Below are 23,131 nucleotides of genomic sequence, written 5' to 3' on the forward strand. Positions count from 1 at the left end.
CAAGAAAATAAAGGAACAAATGCAGTTTGATTTTAAAAAAGCAAAACAAAACAAAAAAACCCCACAACAAATCAAGAAAAAAAAAAACCCTGAGTAATGAAATAATGAGTTTGCTCAGTGAAGGTAGCTGTGAAGATGTAATAGAGGTTTAGGGGCTTGCAATTTTACTTAGCATTTTAGGCACAATGATTTTTTTTTTTTAAAACGATTGTACAAAATCTGTGCACATAAAAGTTAATATTTGGACAGCAGGCTGATCTAAAAAGGAGATGTCAGTGTAGGGTTAAGTGGGGTTACTTCCAGTGACATTCTTCCAGGATCAGTGGATCTTTAATACTCATTTTAAGCTTTCTGAAAATAAATAAAAAATTACTTCTACATTTTGCAGGTAATACAAAAATACCTGGTTAAAAGGGAGGACAGGGAATTTTTTATGAAGTGCTTTGGAGCAGCTACTAAGCTGAGCCACTCAAGAAAAGTTTATTTTAATCTGGTTAAGTGTGAGGTCATACATCCAGGAATGAAGAACGCAGGCCCTACAAAGGGGGAAGGGGCTTGTCTCCTGGAAAGCCAGGGGCCTTGAGAAAGATTTCAGGGTCACAGCAGACCAACAGTTTAACATGACTTCCCAGCATTATGGTTGGCAAAAAGGAGTAATGAGTTCTTTGGCTATATAAACAGAGAGAATGGTACCTTGGAGGGATTCTTCTTCTGTATAGATCACTGCTTTGGCCAGGGCAGGAGTTGTGTGTTCACTGATGAGATGCTTTCTGTTTAGATGATGTAAACAATTATTAAACCTGTTCAAGTGTCCTTGGGAAGGCCTCACTTAGAAATCTGAACTAGTCACAGCATTTATTTTAAGGCCAAGAGGCAGCTAAGAAGATATTTGTAATCTAGCAGAGAAAGGCGTGACAAAAACCTGTGTCTGAAAGTTGGTGCCACATGCATTTAAAGAAGCCAGACCCAGGGCTTCTCAAGTTCAAGAAGGATTACTATAGGATCTAATTATATGCATTTCTGGAAAATATGCTGTAACTAAACAAATGATTTCATATAGTGGAAGGTTAACAAATGAAATGTAATGTCTGGGATATTACAAGTAGGCAGACTAAATGATACAGTCTATTACTGCCTCTTAGGATTTTTACACAAAGGAGAATTTCAAGGAGCATCATTAGTATCCCAGTGTTTGTTTCTAAGAGTTTCCTGTTGATAAAATAGGGACAAATTACAACAAAGCAATAACAGTTTCTCTGTACTGGATTATTGAAGCAGTACCAAAGCAGAGAGATAGGACAAAATCCCACAGCCAGTGGGATAAAAAAGAGCAGGATGTAGTTTGTGTCTGGGATTGAAGATATAATTTCTGAACAAGTAATAGAGAAATTAAGATAAAGGTAAAAATATTACAGCTTGCCAGTGGGTATGTATTTAATATGTTCACAGCATAGTTCTGTGAATATAACGTGCTGCTGGCAAATGTCCAAGTCTAGGCAAGGCCGTGCAACAGCAGGCTGGGCTGGGAGCCTGATGCACGCTTCTGACCTGTGACTGTTTTTTGAAAGACTCTCTTTGTGTCTTGAATCTGACCACTGAAGCTTCCTACACAGCTATTTTTCTTCTGTTTTGTTTAGCTATCACGAAGCATTTAGAGGTGGCTGGTGGTGATTTTCAGGATTTGATATGCGCTGCTTGTATAGTCAGAGCTTTGCCATCCTGGCCTGTGGCTTTGGCTTCCTTTTCTGATCCATCTCCCCCTCGTCTTGTCTTTCCCAAGCTCAGTGCCATGCTTCTGATGCACTTGCAGCTCTCTCCAAGTACTCCCTGGCCTCCACAGTTGCTCCTTGCACTGTCTGATGTTTTTCCTCCAACGCGCTTACTGTTCTCTGATCTGCTCTTACTTCAGCGTTGCATCCCAGCCAACTTGGAATTAGACAGACCCTGGAAAATTACGTTCCAAAAGTTCATGAAGTAAGAAAATTAAAGAAAGGCTTCACCCCTTAAAATGAAATAACCTCAGCTTTGACCTAGTTTCATAGCTAGGGCGAGCATATTTATTGCTGTTGGTGCTGCATGCTGTAACAAAGCTGCTTCCAAGCCTGGTGCCACCGAGCTCACAGCCTTTGAAAGCTGACTTACCCGAGGGCAGCGATGCCGTGCTGCGTACTCCCAAAGTGAGGGGCAGTGAAGAGCTCTCATTCCCTCTGGAGCTGGAAATGAAGGTCAAAGCGGTACCTCTCTGGCTGGTGATGTTGAAAGCCGCCTCCTGGCAGGGATCTGCCACGGTCAGTGTCAGAGGTGTTAGTGGCCCCCACCATGCAACCGGTTCCAGTTGGCTTATGCCTGAGACCTGGAAAGATGCCTTTCTCCACAGTATTGGCTCTTGGTTTTTAAGGGGTTGCTGTTTGCAGAGGAGGTAGATTTGGATCACAGCCCTTTACAAAAAGCCTACAGTGTGCTCGGGGTACCACGCAAATGATGATAAGGAGGAAAGTAGTGGTTATCTCTGGGACACCCGAGGAGAGCAGCTGGGTAAAAAGAGGAATTGCAGAAGAGATGAGTTTCCTGATAATGTTACATAGTGCTCGGTGTGCTGTCATGTCTTGTTGAGATTAATGTGAAGTTACTTTCTACAGTGAAAAAGCAGAATTAACAGGTGAAACCACCGAGCCTCTAACAGTTGGAATGTTGCTGAAATATAGCACAAGCTCTTTCTGCTCCTCGGGTACTGGTGGCTGTTACCTGCACGCACTTTCAGGTATACTGTGAGCTGTTCACAGATGAAGTGGTTGAGAAGTCAGACAGTTTCTGTCTTTGGAATGGAAGGCATCTTTCATTGCCTGATAAAGACAACATTTCAGCATCTCTCCATTCTGGCATTTGTGTAGCTTTGTATCTCAGCCTGATGTGCTGAACACACACAAAAAAACCTAACTCTCGGGCTGAGTCTGGTTGGCTTTGACTCTATTAGGTAAGAGGAAGTGCTGCAAGAGAATAATCTGACAGATCAAGATTATTTTGCAGCTCTACAATATAAGATAATATCTAGTGCAGATAAACTTGTCTTTTTATGAATTTTTGTTATATTATGTCTTCCTAAAAACAGAATTTAGGGAAAAAAAAAAAAGCCAATCCCCAACCCCTCCCTTCTTCTGATACTCCCACTGGTTATAATCTCTTTCAGACGTTTTCCCAAGGATTGTGTGTATTTAGCTGGCAGGGCCTGCAGCTGGGTAGGGGCTAACTCTGCCCTTTCCCAGCTTTGCTGGCATCTCTTCCCTCGACCCAAACCACAGCGTATATCAGTTATCCATTTAGCGTCACTGCATATCATCTCGAGTAGTCTTGTGCCTAGGCCATAAATTTCTGTTGCCACTGAAACGTTACCTGTGGTGGAAGTGAGAGACAAGGCTTTGAGGAAGTGCTGCTGTTAGGACGAGCACTCTCATCCTGGTGAATAATGTCTGAAATGATCAAAAGTAATCAGCTGCAGGCTGCAGATATGTAAAGTGGCAATACCTGCACTTAGTCATATTGGGTTAAAACCTTATTACGGTAAATGCAGTATTGCTGTCGTAAAGGGCCATTTTTTCCATTCCCCATGAATGCACCTCTAGCTTCAGAGTAGATCTTTCAGCTTTGATCTGGGGAACTGTATGGTTTGCACTTATTTGTGGAAACATTTGTCCAGTTTGTTTTTAAAGCCTGTGGAACTCGAGGGAAAGTTTTGGTTTTCCTTGGTTCCCCTGAGAAACGGTCGTTCATACTGCTCCCGTCCGTGGGTTTAAACAATCGCTCTTTGTCGTCGTACAATATCCTCCAGCCCAGCCATCTCTGAGAGCTGGGCAGCCGTATCCGCTCTGCCTCTTTGTGAATGATCTGCGAAACAAGGGCAAAAGCCTTATCCTTGCTGAAATGAATGTTGAGCTTTCCACTCAGTCATGATTTCAGATGTAAATGGACTAAAATGACTGTGAGGTTCGTGAAGTATGTTCTGATTCCTTCCTCTTCTTCCTTTTGGTTTTGTGTTGGTTGTGAGCAGAGGCTGGGAGCCTGGAGAGGAGGGTGTTAGCGAAGTGGTGTCTGGATGATCAGAGGAGAATGGGAGAAAAGGAGAAAAGTGGTGGGGAGGGAAATGACACGGAGGCAGGGTGTTACTGAGGTGTCGTCAGCGTGTTGATTTGTAGGTATGTGCAGGATGGGAGACCTAGAAGCTAATGAAATGTCCTTGAAGTCATCCATAGTGCTTGTGCTATGTGATGGATAAATTTCCATCAAGTATTCTCCTCAACATTACAAGGTTAATAATAATATTAAGTCCTATTAATTAGGTTGTTACAGAGTAGTGAATGAGAACTTGTCATCCTTGGAGATTTCATTGTTTCCAGGACAATATGGTTCCCTCACCCTCTTCAGATATCACAGCTCATGTGTGTACAGAAGCCATAGCACACGGGAATAAAGAGCTACAACTGTGGGTCCTGGTTTCAGGTTTCTAGCAGGTATATAGCATGTGAAATGTGAACTGATATTAAACATACAAATAGACGTCACAGAGGAGCTCTGTTCACATTTTTAAATTCATGTGGCAAAGTAGACAATCATAACACTTTTTCCTTTTACCCGTATTGATTTTAAATCCTGCTCTCAAGAGAATTAGACTAACAAATACTACCTCCTCCACTTAATAGTGGAAGAATAGACTTGGGTCACATTATTGCAACACTCCTCTCAGGCCCCCATTGTGGACCTATCCATTCTCCTGTGACTGAAAGAAGAATTTATATTTTTGTGTGTAAATACCTCCAGATTTCTTAAGTAAACTGTTCTCATCTCCATAGTATGTCAGTGGAAGCATATGAACACCATTCTTCTCATGCACTCAGCCTTTCTCTCTCAGATGCAGGCAGGCAGGCTGAGTAGTGTGTTGCTTTCTTTGCAACGCTTCTAAGGACCATTTCTGTTGGCTCTACTCAACTGAATTAAAATGCTGTCACTAAAAATGTCAATGATAACCTTCTTTCATCTCTCTCTATCCTCTTCTACTGAGGATGGTTCTGCTTACTTTCAATCCTGACACAATGCTACTTTTTTTTTTCTTTAGCTCTCTTTTTGTAGGATACTGGGCTTAAATAGAGCATTTCTTTGTTCCATACATGTGTTTCTTATAAAGCTGTATTGATGAAATGCTTTTTGTCACAGTGGCGTTGAAAGGACCATAACAGTGTATTGTCAGGCCTTCAATTCTAGTCACCTTAAAATGAAGTATCTATCAAAATTATTTTTTTCCACTGCTATTGTGATGTTTCATAGCCATCCAGGCTTTCTGTCTTCTGCCCTGACTCTTCTAGCAGATATTCAGCCACCTTTACCATTTGAGATTCTAGGGTTAGAACTGAGGAGACATGACAGTTGGTACAGACCGATGCTTTTCTCAAACAAAACCACTGCAAATCTAGGGAATGCAGCAGGATAGTCTCATTCAGCCCATAGATGTCTGACCTACTGATAATAAGGTGACCTGCTAGATATGAGATAGACATACTTTATGACAGTGTGAGATAAAATGTGCCCTAGGATCCAGATGCAAGAAGGGGTGTAGATCCTGTCTCAATTCATATAAACGTGTATTAGCTGCTTACTCCCCTTGACAAGCGACAGGCACCTCCAAATGGGAGCAGGCATTTAGTCAGCCGCTTTGTGGGATGGTCAGTGGGAAATGCTGAGAAGAGTGTGTCCTGTATCTTAGCCCACCCTGTGGCTCCTGTGTCCTCTAGAGAGATATTGGGAGAAGCCTTTTGATTACTTCACCATTGCCTCTCGAGATGTGTTTGGAAAGGTGCTTCTGCTATTTGTGTTGTTTGGTGGTTGTTTTTTTTTTTTTCAAAAGGAGGAAGAAAATCCATCTGGAGAGCAAGGGAATGAGGGAGGAATGGCTTATAGAGCAGCTCAGAAGTTTACTCACAGCTGCGTAGGAAGCAGGCTGAGCTCAGGCAAAGACTGAGGGCCACAGTGCCTTGGAGCATCCCCTGAGCAGCAGCCATCAGCTGCAGGGCTGCACCGCACCCCAGTCCCATCTGCCATGCACAGCAAAAAGGCTATAGGGCCAGCAAGGAGGGCTCCTAACAACCCCTGTGGACCGTGGCTTTGGGAAGAGGCTGGGAGGGTCGGTCCTCAACCCCAGTCCTTGGCTCTGAGGACAGCTTTTGTGTGAGGTTTTGCACTGGAAGTTTGTTGGATGACACAGTCGCACAGCTGTCTTTATCCCTAGCTAGATGTATACAGGAAGAAAGCAAGAGAGTGAGCAAGCAAATGCATATATGAACGCTAATGTTAACCATGATGTTTTGACCAAACACTGCTCCCCCAGCTCCATGAACATGTCAAACTTTTAGCAGACTTGTTATCGTACACAATGACCCAGGAGCCAAGGGTCTTAAACTCCTTCTCCTCTAACAGCTTCGTACACAGAGACCCCTGTGTTCAGCTTCTGCATCAGGGTTGGAGGGAAATGCTGTATAAAAGGAAACAGGTAGTTGAATTAACTCATATTTTGGACCCAATGCATTTTAAGACACTATTAGAGGAAATCTCTTTAAAGCTTGGTTTTGATAAAATCTTGTATCAGCAGAATATGAAATGTGGTAACTCCAGCAGAAAAGACAAGTATATGATAGGGTTACATATGTGCAGGAAGAGTCTGGATTTAATTACTGTCTCTACTCTGCATATAATTCCCTGCTGAAATGGATCATATTTTCAGAAAGTGAGTAAAATAAATGAATGTTTGAATTGTTACCCCTGTTCTTCCTTCTTGGGTTTTCTTTGCTCAGCTAAGTTCAGGACTTCATTTCACAAATACCCATCAACTCCTGAACTTTCTAATTATTTGTATTTCTGTATGGTTGGTATTGCAGGTATCCAGTCATATGTTATGGAGATTGGTTGTGTCTGGCCTGGTACCAGGAAAAAGCTGGGCATCTGATCCCAGCAGGGCTATTCTCCTCAGAGGGAAGTAACACGATTTTAGATAGTTGAGGAATTTTCCTTATTTTTCATCTAAAAAAACCCAATGAAAGACTTGAAAGGGAACTATAAAAGAGAGAAGGGGAATGGGTGATAAAAACATAACTGAAAACATTAGGTCCAATAAAGGACCCAACAGTTGAATATATAGATAGGGTGTGAAACTATATTGTCAGAATGTATTTTAGTACTGAGCTGGAAAATTAAGGTCTGAACTCACTAATACACAATATTGTATCTGGGTGGCATGTAGAGACTTACTGATGACCATGAAAGGATTATCAGTAATATATTATTGCTAAGCTTTTGTAACCTTTGACATGGAAAATATTTACACTATTGATCGCAATCTCTCCCATGCCGACGTCAGTAATACCTTTATCACTCCCCAGCTGATAGCGGGAAGCCAGATGCGCGGGAATGGTGAGCACTTATTTAAACCCAGAGTGTGACTGTACCCAGCTGGGGTTTGGACTCGCAGCTCTTCCCTTGCTGTCTCAGGGTGTCCTCTCAATGCACACAGGCTCCTGGATGCCTGGTGTTTATTTAACACCAGATTTCCCCAGGATTTGCTTTTTTTCTCTCCCACAACATCTTTCCAGTTATCAGTGTTTGCGAAGAGGGGTTGCTGACCTGATGGAAACAGTTGTGTGCTGGAGTCATGCATTTAGGAAGAGGACAAAGGAAGGACTCCTTTCAAATGCTAACCCTAAATAACACTCAAGGGTGTGACACCCTCCAAATCCTTTGCTCTTTTTTTTTTTTTCCCCCCTGCTCTAAACTTTGGGATTCTTCAGAAGCCTTGTAATGTTTGAAGTTTAGCAACAAAGACTATTGGCCTACTTGTTGAATTGTAGCTGTCACAAGCTCTTAAAAGAAAACAGAAGCATGCATTATTGAAACATCAGGCCTCTGATTGCCTTCATATGTTATTAATTTGACAAAAAATTCACCAATAATCTTGTAAATGAGCTTTTACCAACCAAGTAAACTTCTAGTTCTGCCTCTTCTCTGGAAAAGAGTTTGCAGTTGGGTTTTTTCCCGATTTAAGTACAGTAACATCTTAAATAATAATTAAAAAAATATATATTAAAATCAACTTGTTTGTGGAAGGGAAACTAGATCTTTTCTAGAAGTTTTTGGCATGATGATGATTTGCTGCCTTTGCAGTTGGGAGACACCAATGCTAAAATTGCACCAATCTGAAATAAATTATTGCAAGTCCTAGGATATCTTTATGAAAGGAAACACAGGACAGAGGAAAGCTCTCGTGAGGACAGAGGTGGTTATTCTTTTGCACAGAATTAGTAAAAGATTGAAAGTATTAACTTGCACTGGGAACTGACACCAAGGGATCTAAACTTTGACTCAAACGTTGCAAGAAAGTTACTCCTTACTTGTTTTCAGGTACAAGAATGACATGTACACATTCATTTGTCTGAAATTGAATGGAAATCTGTCTTCTAGTTTAAAGCAAATTTGTCTAACTGATATTTTCATTGATTTGCATCACACTTAATCCTTGCATCCTGAATGACTCATGGTTTAGAGAGGGAGTCTGAGATAATAGGAGAAGGTAATTCATTTTAAAGTCAAGCACTGTCATCTTATTGATTCATAAGCCATAATGTATGTTTATTAAGACCTACAGCTGATACTTCATTTGGTAAATTGTGGAAGTAGTGGCCTTTGGCTCTGAAGGCTGGGGGACATTTGAGTCATTGTTGATGTCAGTGAACAGGGAACTATTTATCTCATGGCACTGAATTGAGGACTTATGTGGTAGTGACCTGTGAGTTGATTAAAGTGTTATGCTGGATTAGCATTAGCACAATGGCTTTTATACATTTTACAGCATTAATATGTTATTAAATTTGGATTGTCAAATCTACTTTGTGTTTTTTAAGGCTGTAAAAATTCCTGTAGTCTATTATTAGTGCTTGTTTAAAATGAAATAAATATGTTTAGACTAAAAGATTCAAGTTGAGTGTTTTAAAAGCCAGGTTCTTGAATTCATTCTTAGTCATCAAACTAAAGAGAGCTTGATTCTCAGTAGTACTGAAAAGCTGTGCTGAATTCAGTAAAAGCTCTGGAATCTATGCATGGGTTGATGTCCTCAAGATTCAAGTCAGGGAGTAGAAAAAAGGCCCAACAGTTCAGAGGACTTTACCAAAGAGAAAGAGGAAGCTCCAGAAGGGCATAAACAAGGACAAAAGCAAGGGGCAACTGTAGAAGTCACCCTGACAGTTACGTGTATTTCCTCACTCGATGCTGTTGAAAATGACTTCATATTCATTGCTTTAAAGGACCACGTTTCATCCGTCATTCCTGCAGGACTCTTGCTGTAGATTGTGAGGATTATTTACATCTCAATTTATTTCTCAGCCCATTGGCCGTAATTAAAAATGGAATTTGGCACTCTCCAGAGCCTCTGCTGGAGACTTTCACCTTGTAGAAGAAAGGGGATTAGATGTGATGATTTATTGGGCTCATGTACAGTCCCCTGACGGTACTGTGGCAGTGAGCCAACAGAAAGCTGAAATGATATCCAGTCCTCTCTGGCAACCACTTGCATCATGAGCAGAGTAAATCCTATCCCTTGACTAAAACCCTGTCTTGTTCCATCCAAATTTGCCTGAGTTCCTGATGTGTGGGGGCTCTTGGTAGCACAAAGTTATGGTAGGAGAAGGCAGTGGCTGCCCGCCAAGGCAGTGTGCCTTTAGGATGTTGGAATCTGTGGCTGTTTGTGTTGTCACTATGTGCCTTAAGCTGTGTCTGTGAAAAGCGCAGAAAACGATTTCTTACAGTCATCACGCTCCATCTTCGAGAGGGAATTGGAAATGGTGTTCAGAATCACAGCTCTGATGTTTGATCATTGCTCTGTGATTACTTTTCAGATTTTTAGGACTTTTTGGTACTAAAGCCAAGCAGAAATGCAGTCATAAATCTGGCAGAGGCTTTGCTTGCTTGCCTTCTACTCCCCTGCTAAGCTAGAAAACAAAAAGGAAGAAATATGTGGTCATGCCCAGCTTCTACCACAGCACTGAAATAAAAAATGCCTATTTCTTCGAGGTGATTGGTCTGGGAGAGGAGATGGCAAGCTTGGTCTTTGTTAGCGTGAGCTTTCAGGACACTGGTATCTTTTGAAACATCTCTAAGCGCCTTATTGCTTGCTTAAATGCATTTAAAAGTGTGCTCTTTTTGGACTTGGAGTTCTTTGTCTTTGCTAGATACTAGCGAGGGATCATCCTGTAGTACCCTTGATTAAAAACCCAGTTTGTTCATACAAAACACCTTTTTCTTCAACTCTGAGTGATGTCATGCAATGTGCTTCACAGGAAAAGATAAAAGATCCCTATGAAAGGCTACAGTTGGCTAGGGCTGTTTCCATTGCAGGAGGGGATACTGGCAGAAGGGTAACTTACTGGGACTGAAGCACACTGATTTCAGCAAAAGCCTTGTTGCAAAAGTTCATTATGTCCAGAATAAAATCTGGTCCGACAGAGAGAGAAAGAAAAAACCCATCACTCTAGAGAAATTGCTTGTAAGAATAAGAAAGCTACATAGGATAGCTGACGGCTGGTGGGAAACCCAGCTTCAGGTCCCCAATCTAATTCAGGCACAGTGAAAACTTGCAGCAGTTTAGTGACATCCAGTCTGTACAGACTGGATATTTATTGCTATTACTCACTGAACCCTTGTTATGCAGTTGTTGCTGTTGATAATGTGAGCTCCTTGGATATTACACTGGTTTTAATGTCCTCCAGACATTTTTTCCATTAATGAAGCTGTGTTGTCTGTGTGCTATGCTTGCCAGGGATGCTTTTTCATGATGCAGAAATGTCTTTAACCTTCGACACTTCCTCAGCATAGCAGCGTCGTGGTGAAAAATGGTGAATATGTATAAAAGCTGTTTGTGGTAATTATTTCCCGTGGCAAATCCACTTCATTAGGGCTGTGTAACTGATACGAAAAGCAACACACATAGTTTCCTTGACTTGAAGGATTTTTCAGTCTATCTCAAACCTGATTGTTATTGCATCTTTTGACTGCCTTTTAGAAATCAGGAATACTTAAAAGCAATCCGTGTGCTGTGTCGTCAGTATGTGATTTAACTACTGGAAGCAGTACGTTTGGGTAGACTGAAAGAGAACAAAATTGGGTGTATTTTCAACCAAAAATAGTGCTTCTCCAGATTGTGTTTGGGCAAATATTCATTATTCTCTTTACATGCTCACATCCCAGACAGTCTGTGGTGTACCTGCGAGGCAGAACTGTCTTGTCTCTGTCTTACTGAGGACAAATCCCACAGACTGTCGCCTTCATGTTTGTAAGATTGTGAGCAGAAGGGACTGAACATGTGGCAAAATTAATAACTGTGTAGCATTCATACTTTCATCCTTAATTAAAGACAAGTGGGTATGTGAAATATATTTCCCCAGGGCTGTGGTGAGGGAATATCCACACATGTAATTAATCTAGCTGCTGGAAGTCACAATTTCACCACTAAAATGAAGCAGAAAGAGACACCAGCGAACAATATGGGCACACTCCAACGTTCATTGAAGTCAATGGGAAACTTGTCTTTTGACTTCAAAGGGTATTGGACTGAAGCCTGCAAGATCACGTTAAAACACTTAGAAGTCATTAAGTACTTATTCTTGCCATGCTGCAGTAATAGAGCTAGAAAAACTATAGGTGGATTTTAATTTAACCCACTCCCTACATTTTTAATTGTTCTGTGTTTACACAGTTGGTTGCATACAGTTGGATTAGGTGGTGATCTGCCTGATGATTGATTGTGTTTGACTGTTGATGCATGGCATGCTCTTTTATAGTCTTGTTTCTCTGTATACATAGTCTTGTATGCTGATTCAATCCTCGCTTAAGTTAATACATGTGATTTTTCTGAGAGCAATGCTAGTAGCTTCTGTGAGTTGTAATATTGGTACTTGGTAATCTCAGAACTGGACAACTCCCACCCCAAGGGTGGGACTGTGGAAGGGGCTGAAGGTGTTGGCGTCTCTTCTGCTGAGGGGATTAGCAGTGCTCCGGAGTATGCATGGTCCTTTTTATGGGATGGGGAAGAGGTCACAGAGCTGCCATCACTACTGCCAGTATATGAGCTGTCGATTGATGTCCATTACAAAGAAGGCACAAGCCACTCCAAGAAATGCATGGTCTAAACTTCAGGTGCTTTGTGCTGCTGCTTCTGGGCACAGGGCGCTGGCAGACGTTGGTAGTGCGAGGGAATTCAGGGCCTGGCTGGAGGCTTCAAGGTGCAGCAGGGTAAATGTCATCCAACCTGGTCTCTGCTATCATTCACCCAGCTAACCGATGATTTGGGAATTTGGTTAGCCACTAATCTTCATCTGACTTCAGAGGTCTGTGATCAGCTGACGTATTGGAGAGAGAAAATGGTTGCCTTGAAACAGGACAAACAGGGTGGTCAGAAAGCCAGTTAGTTCCCAGGTTTCCCACATCTGGAAGACGCAATGTAAATTGCATTGCATCTCAATTACTTGTGGTTGGCAGGCTGTGTTCAGAGAAGCCTGGTAACTGATGCAAGGCCAAGTTGAGAGTTGGCCCGTTTGAAGATTTGTTTTACTTACTTATGGTATTTATTTATTGCCTCAATTTTGTCTGCGCTGAATTCACGCTAAGTTTTTAAGTAGTTAAAATTTAAGAGGAATGTTTGCACATGAAAAGGTGGAGCACTTGCCACTTCTGGTTGTCTGGATTTTGGAAGTCAGGACTGAACAGAGCACAATGAGTATTTTGTCCTCGCACAGCAAACTGGATTTAGGTGTCACATGTTGTGACAAATGGCATGAGTTTTGTGGCTTGGGCTCCAACAACAAGAAAAGGCAATCCTTTCGTCCCATCAGAGGAATAATGTGGCACAATTTGATACATCTGGTGTGAGGCCTAGAATATAGCAAATAAAGACACTGAAAAACTTTCTTCTTGTACATACTAAAAAGTGTTGCTGTGCTGAGGGTGGGGGGAGTTGTGAGTTTTGCTTTCCGAACCATGCTGGAAGATGGGTTCTCCTGCTCCTGCATGTCTGTAATCTTGTTTTATAGCCACATGGGTATCTTTACCCATCCATTCATTTCACTGATAATTGCAAACCAACAAAGCAAGATGGAATTTTATTTTCTTTTAATGAGCAGAGCACACTAGAGGTGACCACACTCACAGTCTAGGATTTAGAAACCCTAGTGATGAAGATGATTTGCTCTTTGCTTCTGCATTGTGCAGGACTAATGGAAACACTTCCTAATTTATTTTATTTTTTTAAGATGATGTCTTGGTTTTATGGAAAAAAACTTGATTTATAGGTGCGCCAAATATGCTACTGCTTCTGTGGAACCAAGAGTAGGTTCCAAATGAAGAACTATTTTTTCTTGTTGACTTTCTTAATATTCTGACTTGTTTTGATATAATGTGCTTATTCTTGTTTGACATGGAGAAGACTAAAGGAAGTAGAGGAGTCTGCTTCCTGTCTGCAGTGTTGAATAGAAAAATCTGCTTTAATTGTACGCATAATTGTTATATATAAAAGTGTTCTTGACTGTATGCTTAGGTGAATTGCCTGTTTTCTTTTACAGAAAAGAGTTAAAGACGTCATATCTCCAATTGTATTTGAAGCTGCATACAGCCTTGGGGAACATGCCATAGAAAGAGGAAAAGAGAACAAGGAACTACCTGCTCTCAAGCCCATTCTCCGCTGGAAGAAAGGACAAAAGATAGCACAAAGGAATCAGGTTAGATTTGGGCTATGTTATTTCCCTAGAAGGCCTGTGCCAGTGGAAGTGGATATAAAAGAGGATTGCCAAGCTCTGGGTTGTTTGCACACTGTAGCCTTTTTGTACAATCCCTCCTGCTGTTGACATCAGTGCTTTTCCACGAGGTGGTAAAGACTTGTGCTGCCACGATGTTGGGCAGCGCAACGTGAGGTCACTTTCTTGTTTCGGGGTGTTTGTGCTGGGAAGGAGGAGACCGAAGAGGAGAAAGGATGAGAAAGGTCCCGCTCCTTCTGATTCTTCCCTTTCTGTAGGAGGTTCTTGTGAAAGGCTTGGCCCTGGCTTTCTTTCCAGGTTGAGCCTTTGCTAGTGCCAGAGGGACAGGGCTGGCTCCAGGAGGGGTCACGGGAACTTGCCCCTCTGTGCGAGGGGAGAACGACAGACGGAACAAAAAAACTTGTCTGGCCCAACTGCTCTCTCTTCTTGAGGGCTCCTCACATCCAGTCATGTGGCAAGGGAAATCCACTCCTGCTGTTATTGCAGGACATGCCATGCTAAAATAGGATGGTTTTGTTTCAGAGAAAGTGAAGTGTAGGTGCAGCTGTGTACTTATTAGTGTCCTATTTTGCTCCACTGCAGTGTGGAAAACCCTTTTGTCTTTAATTTTGGTGAGAGCAAGAGAATTCCCTTAATTTTGAAACACTTCTCATTTAGAGAGTAGAGATTTATTTTTCTTTTTCTCCCAAATTGTTCCCTAAGGAACTGAAGCGTACGTGATTATCCCACCTCTCTTATTTGTCTGTCTTGACCTCACTAGCATCTTCAGAAAATGCTGCCCAATTTTGGCAGGTTTTGACAGGAGTGATCAAGACAGTGCTTATGAAGGTATTAAACACCTTCAGGGTTTATGAAGCAGATAGTCATGTCAAGGAGAGAGACCATGTTAGTGAGCTTTTGAAAGACTCCAGTTCAAGCTCGGTCCTTGTAGGTGCAGGACAGTCTTCCAGGAAGGAGCCTGCAGGACAATTCAACCTCCCACCGTGTCGGCACTGGAGCATTCAGCCGTGAAGCTCGAGGCTCCACGGGGAAATCAAACTACTTCTGTGGCTTGTAAAACTTCTTGTGTGTCAGCATTGCAGGATAATTTGGGCTAGAAGGGACCTTTGTAATCCAGTTCCTTGCTCAAAGCAGAGCCAACTTAAAAGTGATCAAGTTGCTCAGGTTTGCAGCCAGTCAAGTTTGTTTTCCAAAGCATGCTTACAGAGTTATGAGCTGGAATTGCTTGTGAATAGGAAACTTCACTCTTTTTTGTCTTTTAAAAGCTGTGAAAAGTCTGTCTGGAGTCTGAGGCTTTTAGCAGTGAATTCTTAGATCTGGTTTTTAACCCTGGGAAGTTCATGTCTATTAAGTGATGCTTGCGTCATCATCTATAACATTACTTTCTGGTGCTGCTCATCAGGATATGTTACTGCATTGAAATTCCAGGTCCCTGCATACTACTTAAAAAAAGTAAAAGGCTTGAAGAGATTTGCTTTGTCATATACACAAGTGTTTTGAAATGTATTTGGCTATAATCCTTGTTCTAGACACATATTTATTCAAGCATGCTTTATTTTTGTAAATATATGAATGAAAGATGCATCTAAGAACTACTTAGTTTTATGAAAAGGGATTGTGTGGCTATTACATATCTGAATGTCGTATTGTTACAACGATATGATGGGAATTTGTGGAGAACTTTGGAACTTGAGCAGCGTGCTGAAAATCCAAGTGTTACGTGAACGAAACTGCTTGGATGCTTTACCACTGGGTTTGAACTCAAAAGGTCACATCTCGCCCTGCAGGCATAGTCTTGGATCAATATTAAAATACCTAAATGCTGAGATTATAGAGCAGAAACAAAAATATGTTGGGAATTTTCCTGACTTGTTTTTTTGTGTAATTTGGATGAGAGGGAGCCTGTTTAACAATCCCTTTCCATTTGCTTTCCAGATGTTGTTCACTTAGCTTAGTAAGAAAAGGATTTTGACATGGGGTGTGCCTGCAAGCGTGCTTTCAGCTAAGGAAGTGGGAAGAGCTTCAGAGTTAGTGTGGCAGTCATGGTGACAAAGCCCTGACGGAGTAGCCTCGAGGCATGGTGGTGGGGTCCTCAAAAACCGATTTCATGGGGAAATCAGGGCGTAGCGTTCTCTTTCAGGATTCGTGTTATCTTATGAGTAGAAATGGGTTTAGAAAGCCAAGAGGGATACTGGGAACCAAAGTTTATATAATAAAGGATTTACATTTTCAAATAATCTAATGATTATGGAGGGTCCTTATATTTTGGAAGTCTAATTTAAGACAGATCTGGTGGACTCTGTTTTCAGAAGATACAGCACGAGTGAGGGCAGGTGGACAAACTTAGTGTTGGTGCTAGTACTGAAGTCTTTAAATATAGCTAGTTGTGTGTGGTTTTCAAAAGCCCTAGATCCTATTGATCCAATAAGATTTGGCATTTTGAAATCAGAAATGTTGCATCTGTTGCTTTGAGGCACCATTAAGATACTGTTAAGAGGTTGACACTTTTCTAAAAAGCCCAGGTGACTGGTTTTTGTGAATGAATGCAGGAGAAGCAGCTGGAAGTAGTGAACAGCTGAAGAAATGGGAGGGAGCTGAGACTGGGCAGGAAAGGGGGAGACTTCTGTCTTTCAAGATCCTACTGCAGGTCTGCTAGACCTACTTGAAAAGCCACTCATCTTACAGATATGTGGGCTTTATAGTTACCTAGATATGATTTTATTTAAACTAAAGTGGTGTTGAAGCTGAAGTGATCCCTTGCACTGGGATTTCAGTTTTGTTTTTCATGAACCAGATGTTCCCTGCATGCATGCCTGACTTCCCAAAAAGAGTGTGCAGACCTATGGCTCACAAGCAAGGAGATAGGAAAGCCATCAAGAGGCCTCTTGACATGAGAATTGAAGATTATATTGAACATATAAAGTTCTTCATGGTGCTTTGCTCTTATGCATTAAGGAGTCATCTTGGACACCCACCACCAGAAGTGACATCTCCCTAATAACATAACCACAGAAAAGGATTTTGTTGGATATTCATCCTTTAAATCAGTATTACACTGTATGTGAGAGAGCAGTCTGGTCTTGTACGTTATCACTTCGACCAAAGCAGAGCTATAGTAGTAAAGGAGTGCATGGATGTGGGATATCAGTCAAAATGCTTTTATTTATTGGTCACCTTTATGTTGAAATAATGCAGTTTTTACTGTAAGGCAGTGCAAAATGCTTGTATTTAAAAATAAAACAAAACAAAACCAAACCTTGGTTAAGTGAAGGAGCCTGCTTCTATTCCTAAATGAACTGTGCTTGAAACAATCAAATTATGATAAATAATTTGAATGTCTGATTGATTTGAAGAAAAGAATCTTAACTGAAATTTCCTAATGAAAAAGCATGCAATTTTGGGACTTCATATATTGGCCATTTTTTTTGTAAGCAAAGAGGCTCTGATACTTCAAAATGAAGTAATAATGTAATTAAACTGGTCTGGGGGACTCTTTGGTCCAAGATACAGTAACGGTTGATTTTTTCATAGACTTAATTATTTTCTTGGTTCTTGTATAAGCTTACCGGAAACAATGGTTTCTGTAGCTTGGTGTAATTTTTTGTGGTAGCAAAGGCAAATACTTAAGGGTTATGTGTACATGTCTATTGATAGATACCTTGGCAACTTATACAATTGTTGGGTGGAGACTGGTTGCATGGAGAAGATTACAGCTTTCTAAGTTGTAAGTGGCTAGCCAGCTCAGTTTTGCTCAAACAGAAAATCTCTGGTGGGTCAAGACTGGGTGGGGGAAAAAAAAGATTCTACTTTTTGAGTGTGTATTATGAACTTTAAAATTTCCCACCCTGAGGATGACTTTCCATGAGCTTCTTTGTTGCCTCCCAAATCCAGTTGCTACTTCCATCCACTGGAAAAAACTAATAAGTCTTCTTACTTCAGGGAAATGAATGTGTATTTAGAACTTGGTTTGGCTTAGTTCGTTGTAAGTGGTTTGTACTATAACATTTATTTTTGTATACCCACTGTATAAATACATGTCAACCAAGAAGGAGAAAGATCTCCAGCCAAATACAGTGGGGATTTGTTCCTAGTAGTATGCAGTAATGTATTTTAGAGTTCAAAATGTGGTATGCTAGAATTCTGCCTGTTCTAAGTACTGTAATAAAATCACCTGCTGTTATGTGGATGGAGACACCATTTTGTTATAGGAAAATATTATCCGTAGATTTAATTGCATCAGTGTCTTCAGGACTTTGTGAATGGTCTGCCATAAAACTCCTTGTGAGTTATAAGAAGAGACAGAAAATGTTTTAGGGCGTTCTGTTCCCAACTGTGTCACTGACTTGCAGTGAGAATTTGGGTACGGTGCTACACCTCCAGGTGACTGAGGCTGCACATCTCTGGCATAAACTTCACCTTTTTAAAGCAGAGGACTATTTTTTGGAAATACTTGTGTTTGAAAAGCTGGCTAAGTATTTGCATGTAAATTAGCTTAGTTGGCAGGTATGAGAAGGTACAGGAGGATATTTATGGAGCTGAATTATGAACACCTTTAGTAATTTTTGGTTTCCGGCACAAATAATTCCATCCTCTATTTTAAAACACGCATGCACCCCCCTGATCTCATACTGAGAACAAAGCAATGACAGATCTGGACGGGCTGAAATGTAGCTTCCATACACACAGCATGGCCCAGGTTTGTCAGGGGTGCCTTCTCCAGAGCAGACATCCCTGTGTGCCTGCTTGACTCAGGTCATGTCTCTGCCAGCAAACTGAGCTGTGGCTGGAGCATTTCTAGGCATTGGAAAAACATCTTTATCCTGGTAAGCTGCTGAAGTGGCTCTTGGCATGACTTTAGCCTGTGCCAACTACTGCAAACCATTCCCAGGCATGAGTCAGGAGTTAGGATGCTCCTATCTTGGAGGACAGGACAGTTTAATTTACTGGTACAGCCGAAGCCTCAGTACCTTAGTATACCTGTCAGTAGCTGGGTAGGTGGAAAGTTTGAAGATTAACTGACTTATACCTAGGCACATAGGAAGTCTTCAGGAGACTGCAAGAGTCAGCCCAGTTGCCATGTTCCAGATGAAACGTCTTGCCACTAAACTCTTTCCCCCTTGGGCAGAGTGAGCTCCCAAGTTATCTTCGGCATTTATTCTTGCAAAGATCCACCATGTGCCACCCTTCCTGCTTAGTTGCCATGATTTTCCCTTTGGCTGGAGTGGGGTAGCTGAAAGTGATGATTTCCACGCCTCCCTCTTCCATCCCTTTAGTGGTGTCTGTCTTTTGCTCTAGACAAATTTGGTCAGAGTTGGTGCTGAACTGGCAGGTACTGGGTGCTGTTCATGCCAGGAAATCTGGAAAGGACCCACCCTGAGCATGTACTGGATTAGGCTGAGTATTACATTTGCCTGCTTTCTTTTTTTTTTTTTTTTTTTTTTTTTTTTTCTGTTCTTGAATGGCAGTAAAGAGGAAAGATCTGCAAATCTGGAAGAGATTCAGAACTGAACAAGAACAGCAGGTGTCCAGATGTATTGTACCTCTGAAATGTTTATAATTAGCAAACTTGCTGAAGTAAGAATGAGTGGAAATCAGTGCCTCTGACAGTATGCAGGTTTCTATATGCTCGTTCTTAAGTAATGACAGGCTTGGCCAGTAATTGTCCAACTTGTTCATATTCCTGTTTAATAGTAGAGGAAAAACAACATAACTGAGAATGTGTAAAACATGGTTTAATCCCCAGGTTTAGATCTCATGGGCTGCCTAAAGAACACTAGCCAATATCACATGCTAATATACACACAAATGCACACACAGATATATAGACCTTCATATCTTGGCATATGTGCTAGGGGAGGGTCAGACTATCCTGTCTTAGGTGGCAGGATGTGAATTACTTGATTTAGTTTACAGGTTCTTCATATAAATAAGTAGAGAAAAGAGAGATGATCATGTAAGCATTTGCAAACTGAACCCTAACTTAAAATCCTACTGCATAATTTCTGCAGTTGAGCGTAACAACATGCATTTCATTTCCAAACTACTCTGTGGATGGAGAATTGTAATTGTAAGAAAGGGGGAGTTCCTGCTTATGTGTGGAGCTATAAAAGAAAATTGTAATATTCTTAAAAAGCCACAGAGACTGGTGACAGACTTCCGGAAGCCAAGCTCCATTAGCTCTGTTCAAATCTTTTCAGCAGTTATATGAAGGATCAGTAGAGCTTAATTGGATTACCTAACATTTTGAGAGGAGATAATATGATAGTATTAGTTCATTCAGTTCAGAGTACCTCAGTGCCACAAAATCCTTGTTGGTTCAGGGTAGCATTCATAAATACAAAGCCACTGAAGTGCAGGTGGATTATAGGATAGAACTTTCACATATCCTTGGGGTTCTAAATGAGCTAAAGGTAGACATAAATTGTGTATCCGATGATTTGAAGTCTTCTTTTGCATTTCCAGCTGACAAAACAAATGCCACATCTGTCTTTCATTTATTGTTGTTGTTATGCTTTTATATTTTTAATTACAGACTTGTGTGATAAGTAACAAAGGTTTTGGCTCTTATGTTAAAATGTTTAAGTATGAAGGCATCCTAAGTGAAAAAGATTCATCTTGCATGGTTCCACTTTTAGAAAGGAGGTTTGGAGAAGAAAATGTGCTCAAATATCATTAAAGAACCCTCCTGAGATGATATAATTGAATTATTCTGTAGTCATCTAAAACAAATGGAAGACCATTTAAGACAAGACAGGAAAATATATTGAGAAATGTGCTGCAGAAATCCGTTCTATAATGGTATGGGGAGATGGGACAATTAACCCAATAGGTCTTTCCCATCTATTGTTCTATGAATTTATAAGGTCTGAAGTCTTGTAAAATGAGAACATTATTTGGATGATTTGAACTACTAATGATTTAAAAAAAAAAAAAAAATCGCCTCAGCCTGAAAAATGAGTGAGTCAGACAAGAGCTCTAATAAAGCTCTGAAAGGCTGGGGGCGTATTTCTATTGCCACCAATTGTAATTCTTCACCCCAGGAGAATATGAGGACAAAAGCATTGTTAAATTCATTCACTGCTGTGAGGAATAACTAATACATATGTTCATTAATTTATGCTCGCTGTCAATAGCTAACAGGTTTCATGCCTGATCTTTTCTGAAAAGCTGATTTCATTTGGGAGTTGCTGCTCATCTAATATTTGAGTGTCCTCTCTCCTTTTTAGCTTGGTGCTCCAGCCCAGCTTCTAAAAACTTACTGAAAGCAGGATGCGGCTGAAGTAGGGGAGAAATGGTTGCATTTGGTCTTCGATGGCTTGACAAGTGGCAATGTGCTAGTCATGAGCCATAGGCCCAGAGTCTTCCTCTCAATAAAGTGGATGAATTCCCCTGTAGCTTTCTCCAGCTGGAGAAGTTCAACTTAACATGGTTGCAACCTTACTTGTGTAGTAAAATAATGATTACTGGCCAGTTTCTGTTTTCTTACGCTAATGCACTATAAATGAGCATCTGTTTTCTTTGTATGAAGACATGCTCTGATGAAATCTACGTGGAGCTGAGGGAGCTTGCTAGCTAATCTTGGTCCCCTGCATCATGCAGTACCATCACGGCTCTGGTTTTGTAGTAGGATTCTATTGAACGCTTATCGCTCCCCTGGTATTCTTGCCTTCATCACACGTTTGCTCCACCACTCAGTAGGGCTATTGTGGAAATCGTGCGTTCTCATTTTAGCCAGCACATCTGATGAAATCCTGGAAGGTTTTTCACAATATTAATTGCTTTTCTAGTGGGAATTTAAATCGGCCATTTTGCAGTTGGCTCAGCAGGATATATGAATGCACGGTTTTCATGAGTAGTACAGTGAAGCATAGGATGTCTGGGGAGAGTCAGTCACTCTTTTTCTGTGGTCAATAGATCTGTAGATAATAGCTTTATTTTGCAGGCAACTTGAAAATTTGAAGACACAATAAATAAAGGTCTAAAATCCATACTTAGGCACATTAATATCAAAGTGATTGATTCCACAGAATCATCTCGGTTGGAAAAGACCTTGTAGATCATCCAGTCCAACCATTAACCTCACACTGACTGTTCTCAACTCCACCAGATCCCTCAGCGCTGGGTCAACCCGACTCTTAAACCCCTCCAGGGATGGGGACTCCCCCCCTGCCCTGGGCAGCCCATTCCAACACCCAACAACCCCTTCTGCAAAGAAATGCTTCCCAATATCCAGTCTAAACCTTCCCTGGCACAGCTTGAGGCCATTCCTTCTTGTCCTATCGCTTGTTCCTTGGTTCAAGAGACTCATCCCCCGTCTCTGTACCCTCCTTTCAGGGAGTTGTAGAGGGCGATGAGGTCTCCCTTCAGCCTCCTCTTCTCCAGACTCAACCCCCCCAGTTCCCTCAGCCGCTCCCCATCAGACCTGTGCTCCAGACCCTTCACCAGCTCCGTTGCCCTTCTCTGGACACGCTCAAGTCATTCAATGTCCTTTTTGTAGTGAGGGGCCCAAAACTGAACACAGTAATCGAGGTGCGGCCTCACCAGTGTCGAGTACAGGGGCAAGATCCCTTCCCTGTCCCTGCTGGCCACGCTAGTGCTGATACAAGCCAGGATGCCATTGGCCTTCTTGGCCACCTGGGCACACTGCTGGCTCCTGTTCAGCCGGCTGTCAATCAACACCCCCAGGTCCCTCTCTGACTGATTTTTAAAGCTATATAACAGGAGATAGTTCCTGGAAAAGGCAGTGAAGTTTGCTTACAGCTCAGTACTTTTGAAAGTTGGATCACATATCCTGGTCCCTAAATAAGGACCCAGGAACCCAACTTCACCAGATAACATGGTAATAGCCATATTGCATCAAGATCTAAAAAGTAAAGAATTATTAGACTAACAAGCCCCCTTATCCTGCATCCTTTAAATAGAATTGCTTTTGTGTTACTAGCATGATCTAATTGTTAAGTCATCCCTTCACATACCATAGGGTATGGTGACAATTTACAAGAAATCAATGTAGAGATCAGAATACTGTATTCTTAATGCAGATTACCTAGCATAACCTAAATTATCCTACTGAAGTATGTGGCACAGTTTATGAAGTTAAAGGAATGGATCCTCAGTTACCCAAGGCCAGCTCTGCTACCTTTTGAGAGCTGCTCTCTGAACCTTTTGTAGACTGATGTGTGAGGAAGCAGTTAAGGCCTGATCAGAGTGAATCACTATTCTCTTATCCAGACCATAAACCAACATGTTTTCAAGGGTTCATTTGAGAATCCTGTTTCTCCCTCTTTTCTTCAAGC

At 41.4% G+C, this 23,131-nt stretch overlaps 1 protein-coding gene across 2 annotated transcripts in view; it reads left to right on the forward strand.

The window, feature by feature from the left end:
- Positions 1–23,131, forward strand: part of ITGA9 (integrin subunit alpha 9) — a 228,970-nt gene that overhangs the window by 101,442 nt on the left and 104,397 nt on the right. For both annotated transcript variants that reach the window (XM_074843942.1, XM_074843951.1), the window contains exon 16: positions 13,644–13,799. In XM_074843942.1, the coding sequence (XP_074700043.1) occupies positions 13,644–13,799 (156 nt within the window). The remainder of the gene's footprint in view (positions 1–13,643; positions 13,800–23,131) is intronic.

This window comes from Strix aluco, chromosome 1 (assembly GCF_031877795.1).
Source record: "Strix aluco isolate bStrAlu1 chromosome 1, bStrAlu1.hap1, whole genome shotgun sequence".
In the NCBI taxonomy this organism is placed as follows: domain Eukaryota; kingdom Metazoa; phylum Chordata; class Aves; order Strigiformes; family Strigidae; genus Strix; species Strix aluco.